At 41.5% G+C, this 6,000-nt stretch overlaps 1 protein-coding gene across 1 annotated transcript in view; it reads right to left on the reverse strand.

The window, feature by feature from the left end:
- LOC137258672 (sodium- and chloride-dependent glycine transporter 1-like) overlaps nucleotides 1-5,178 on the reverse strand; it is a 49,572-nt gene extending 44,394 nt beyond the window's left edge. Inside the window, exons 1-5 of the mRNA XM_067796363.1 lie at nucleotides 4,968-5,178; nucleotides 4,423-4,554; nucleotides 4,080-4,268; nucleotides 3,189-3,318; nucleotides 2,334-2,466 (exon numbers count right to left, since the gene is read on the reverse strand). Of these exons, the coding sequence (XP_067652464.1) occupies nucleotides 2,334-2,466; nucleotides 3,189-3,318; nucleotides 4,080-4,268; nucleotides 4,423-4,554; nucleotides 4,968-5,178 (795 nt within the window). The remainder of the gene's footprint in view (nucleotides 1-2,333; nucleotides 2,467-3,188; nucleotides 3,319-4,079; nucleotides 4,269-4,422; nucleotides 4,555-4,967) is intronic.
- Nucleotides 5,179-6,000: the final 822 nt, after the last annotated feature.

The raw sequence follows: 6,000 nt of genomic DNA on the forward strand, positions 1-6,000 counted from the left end.
AGCCCAGTTAGCCTTTTTAAAATTTCGCCTTGACGATGGAGGAACATCAGATGGAGTTACAGATTTTAGTATAGTAGGAAAATGGTCACTTCACAGAGGTCATCGTTGACTGACCATTCGAATTTATTTAGTTGTTCTGAATTTGTGACTGACAAGTCAAGAACAGAATAGGTTCCTGTCACAGGGTGTAAATATGTGCTGGAACCATCACTATAAATACATAAATCATTGTCAGAACAATAGTCCTCCAACAATTTCCCTTTAGTGTTTGTAGTTACACTACCCCAGAGTGGGTTTTGCCCATATAAATCTCCCATTATAATACAGGGCTTGAAGATTAGTTTTGGCAAACGTCGAAGACGGCGAAATATAGAGTGAGCATAGCGTAAATGCTACATGTAAAGTAATTCTCAAAGCAACAACCTGCATATTAGTATTAAGTAAAACAGGACATTGTATAATGTTTTGTCTGACTAGAGTGGATGATCCACCAGTGGCCCTATCACCCGGAGGTGAAAAACAATGATATGCATTAAATTGACGGAGGCCAAATGTATCTGTTTGTTTTAAATAAATCTCTTGGAGACATATCGCCGAAGGTGTAAAATCTTGGACTAATAGCTGTAATTCATGTAAATTAGTCCTCAATCCTCTGCAGTTCCACTGTACAATATTATTGGAATAAACTATCTTTTGGGGGGATTTATTGGGGATCTACCCCGCACTTGTTTTGAAGGCGACAAACTATGTGCCCTAGAATGGACGTTTTCAGATACGTCCATGTCTTCAAGAGATCCATATTTGTTGAACAACTGAATTCTATTTTGTGACCTTTTAGGGCTCTGCCACTTTGTTACGTTGAAGCATCAGACTTAGGTTTGGGTTTAGTTTTAACAATTTGTAGTCTATCAGCTGTTGAATGAGACTCAGAGCGTGACTGTGAAGATGACTTATGATCAGACTTACGTAGTAGGAAGTGATTCCTCAGTCTTGGATGATATAGCAGGGTATAAAACCCGTGGAGAGTCGGAACTGAAGTCAAGGTAGTTTGGCATCCTGTGGATGATTTTGTTATTTTAGAACTGGAATCAGATGATAATTTTGTAGCATAACTTTCTGGAAGGTCAGATCTCTTCACCAGTTTCTTTGCCTCAGAAAAAGAGATATTTTGGGTAAACTTTATTTTGTTAATCGCCATTTGCTCTTTCCATATTGGACACTGTTTTGACGAAGATGAATGGTCGCATGAGCTGTTAGTGCCTTGCTTGCCTTGCAAGGGCAAATAGGTTCAACTTCAAGGGTGTCTTGTCAACGGCCTCAAGTACTATAAAAAGTGGCCAATAGTCAATAGATGTGGACGGTCTTACTTCATTATTATCAGGATCTGTGTCAAGAAGGACGTTTTTTCTTAGTGATAGGGGTTTCGTAAGCCATGACTAGGTTCATCATCCGAGCTCGCCACCCACCTTGGAGTATCACAAGGACAATGCCTAAAACAAGTGGGTCACCAACTTGCAGCACCAAGGATATAAATAACACATCCACCAGATTGGCCCATGAGCCACCGCCTTCTGGGCATAAGACTCTAGGCAAAGTTCAAAACAACATATTGAAAAATCGTTAACATTTGATATAAACAAATGTGCTAAGTCCCAAATTTTAAAGTAAACCTTTTTCAAATTAAATTTGTGTAATGACATACAAGTTCATACACAGTGCATACACCAGCCGATCGATAGAATCGGGCCGAATCTACCACCCGTCAAGGTGAAGTAAGGGCCGAAGTGGTGTGTTGAGCAACAGGAACACGGTTCAGGCTCTTACTGCCCCCAACCACCAGACTACCGTCCACAACCGACACGGGACGCTACCCACGGCAAAAACGTGGCCCAATTCGATCGCCCCTTGCGACCAGCAATGGGGTTCTATAGACACGGGGGTTTGAACGGCTCTTAGCTTTACCCAGCACCCACCACGAGGAAGGGGCCGTTCTGCGATTAAAAAGGCGGAAAGTTTAAAAATGAATGCTTTGAATGTTTTGGGACGTACGTACCCCTTCGGGAGGGCAATAGCTTCTTACAGTACTTTACGACCCCCCCCCCCCCCCCCGCACACACACACGCCAACAATAAAGTATTTATTACTCTTTACCAATCGTTTAACGAATCTAATTCTTTTAAAATTGCAACAATTAAATGATAACTTAAATTATTTTTAAAAAATCTTGATTTGAAATAGCTCGTGATTTGAAATAGCTATCCCTTATGATCCGGCTCAGATGAATCTCCAGTGTGGACAAAGCTAGAGTCAATGTTCAGTACAGGACAGCTCACCTTCCCGACTGACTTGACTCCCTTCACAATGCATACGAAGATGAGTACCCAGGAAGCCAAGAGACACAGCGCCAACTCCCACTTGATGCTGCCCAGTTGCTCCAGACCCCCAGTGATACCGAGGACTTTGTACCTGAAAACACATCAGGTGAGTTGTGTTAACACGGACACACCCACTGATACCGAGGCCTCTATACCTGGAAACACATCAGGTGAGATGGACTGACAAGACCGTCGTTAATATTCCAGCTTCACGCATTGTACGTGTTGTGTTTCTATGGCTGGCTTGGGATATTATTGGGTGAGATGTGCTAACACGGACACACCCACTGATACCGAGGACGTTATACCTGGAAACACATCAGATGAGTTGTGTTAACATGGACACATCCACTGATACCGAGAACATTATATTTGGAAACACATCAGATGAGTTGTGTTAACATGGACACACCCACTGATACCGAGAACATTATATCTGGTAACACATCAGATGAGTTGTGTTAACATGGACACATCCACTGATATCGGCTAACATGGACATATCCACCGATACTGAGGCCTCTATACCTGGACACACATCAGGTGAGATGGGCTAACAAGACCGTCGTTAATATTCCAGCCTCACGCATTGTATCGCATTGTTGTGTCTCTATGGCTGGCTTGGGATATTACAAGCAAATAAGACACTTTCGATGCGATAATTTCACACAAATTGTAGGGAAATGTATATTCAGTACTTCATATTGTCGCACTTGAAAAGAGAAACCTTTAACTAGGAAGAAATGTTTGTAATGTGGATGTGTAAGGAATCATGAAAGCGACTGGAAATAGTGAAATTTAGCCTCCGCTTACTGAAAGAACTCCTCTGCCGCCGTATGGGCCAGGCTGTCATTGGCTTTCCTTCTGTAAGTGATGGTAGTGTTGATGTACTCTGTCAGTGTCGAGTTCACTTCCGTTCCATTTAACACTATGGAGTTGCTGACTGAATACGAAAGAAAGACGAACTCAGGTACAGTTTGTAAGATTTCCAAATACGTTTTCGTAATAAGGCGTGTGATATATGGCAGAATGTAAGTTGTAATAATCCTTAACTTGACAAACAAGTACAAATCTGACGAACTGTACGCTCCTCTATGAAAAGTATAACTATTTTGTTGTTGGTGTCCTCCCGATAGACACTAATCCTTCGAAAGGTCCTTGTTTCTCTCGCACTCTATAACGACACACATGATACAGTTGGCTGAATAACCGGCCATTATTTTATTGTTGTCATTTTCTTCCGCTCTCCTATCCTGCCATTCCGTACCGTTAAGGAATAATCTGAATCTGGATGATCAGGTCCAGGCACCAAATGACAATGGAATACCCCCTGTAGAAAGTCCCAAGTTCTACCCATACACATTTGGGAATCGGTGACATGTATGAACCATGTCAGAGAGCATGGGTCCCCGATCCCGTCTCTTACGACAAGCATTGGTTACCGAAGGCCAGTATTCTAACCCGGTTCTTCACGGGTCGTGTCAGTAGTAGATGTGGTTAGCCATGCCACCACTGGCAATTTGTATACTGAAGTAAGGTGATCCTACATTTACTCAGAGCACGTTTCGTGCTAGAACGTGAATGTTGTAGGTAGCATATGGACTATGGTTTCTTCTTATATTTTGACACCACTCTCTAAGTCCAGTGCGTGTGTTCGCTTAAAATGGAAGGGGCTACTCTGCAAAACCTGGGAAAACATCCTACCTTCAGTTCGCCCTTGGGACATGACTTGCAGGCTCCTCACACAGCTGTCAGTGTTCCACGAGTTGCCACAGTCCGTCCAGGGAAGAACAGCTCGACAGGAGAAGACGGTGTAGTACAGTGCCCACCCGCAGATTGCGGTGTAGTAGACGACGGTGCCGGCAGACATTATCAGCATCCCAATCCCAACACCTGATGTAGAAAAATCAGTCTGAATGAGCTAGTATGATTACAAGTGCATGTCAGGTCTATCAGTGACTAAGTGATCAATGCAATGGCGGCGTCCGGCGGAAGTGACTCTTTAAACTTCTACAAATCAAACAGGAGCTGTCAATGTTCAAAATACCTTTCATTACTGGACATACGCTCCACACATGGGTTGCACTTTTTCCAGAAAACTGCCCCACTGCGACTTCGAGGAAGAACAGAGGAAGGCCACACAGCACCAGACACACAATGAATGGGATCAGGAAGGCTCCTTGAAGAGAGAGGTTAGTGTTCATTTGTATGTGGATTTAGGACGCCCTTAGTGTTATTAATGAAATATCGCCTGTGGAATACACTAAACACACGCATTACACACATAAACACTCCAACCACTTAGTTTACACACTGTCATTGGGGAAGGGCTATTAGCATGTTCCAGCACCAAGGAGGTTGCTCGTCACAGGTGCCTCTCTGTATGTCAACAGAATAGACAGATAAAGGATATAATCAAACATACATTGACATCGCGCAGTCTTAGCTACGACTACTTAGAATATATATTTACATGCTAATCGAAAGATTGTATAAATATCATCACGATACGTGATGCAACGTGACTAAGGTCATAAAGATAAACAAACAATAAAGATAAACAAACAACAAATTGCCTTCATAAGTAAATACCTCCTCCGTTTCTCTTGCAGATATAGGGAAAGCGCCACAGGTTCCCAAGTCCGACACAGTAGCCAATCACAGACAAGAGGTAGTCGATTTGTGAAACCCATGCTCCTCTCGCTGATGGCTTTTGCACCTGCTGGGAGTTGCTGCTGTGAGAGGCTTCAGATAAGACGATCACTTCAGGTCCTTTCTCCCCCATATCGTTTCCAGAGTCCATCACTGAAATACATATACATATATATGCTTCTTTCTTTCAAGTCTTTACTGAAACCAAAACGACGAAGAAACCATTCCTTGTAATCAGAACAAAAGCAAAACAGATGTGATATTATTTCAAACTATCCAACAGTCAATATTACACAGCCAACATACAGAAGGAAATACGGCTATAACCGGATGTCTTTACATTTTGCCATATTTCGGTACTTATTTCATGTCGTGGCAAAAATATGAATACTACCGAAAGACTGGTACAATGTCTGTATAAAATCCACAAATGGTCCTTGGCATATGTAAATTGCACAGCTTGATTGTGTTGATTTTGTCATCACAAGAGACAACTATTTCAAAGTAAAACAGTTAATGACCCTAATTAATATTAAGTGTCTTTTGATTATTCATTTTGTAAAGTAAATAAAACCTATTTAACATTTTTACGTTTAGTTTGTTATTGGAAGTTTAAAAGTAGTAACTGATATAGTTAGTGGCTGTCTCCACAAAGGGGCTGGGTTATTGCAATCATCATGAAAGTATTGCCTTTCTTAGCGTTATTACTCAAGGACAAGTTCTAAAGCTCAAACTTATCTCTTCTTGTAATCATAGCATGTGTGACCATTTAATGTATGACTAGATCTAGATTTGTCTAACATTTAAGCTTGTGAAGATATATTTCAAAATAGCTATGATATTGCCCATTTCCCTTTGCAATACAATCTTCTACTATGTGCCAACATTACAAAACACAATCCTTTTATGTCCAGCATAAGATACGTGAAAAGATATGTGTGCAACAATAATGATATTAGCGAAATACTCTATG

Source organism: Haliotis asinina, chromosome 12, assembly GCF_037392515.1.
Source record: "Haliotis asinina isolate JCU_RB_2024 chromosome 12, JCU_Hal_asi_v2, whole genome shotgun sequence".
NCBI lineage: Eukaryota > Metazoa > Mollusca > Gastropoda > Lepetellida > Haliotidae > Haliotis > Haliotis asinina.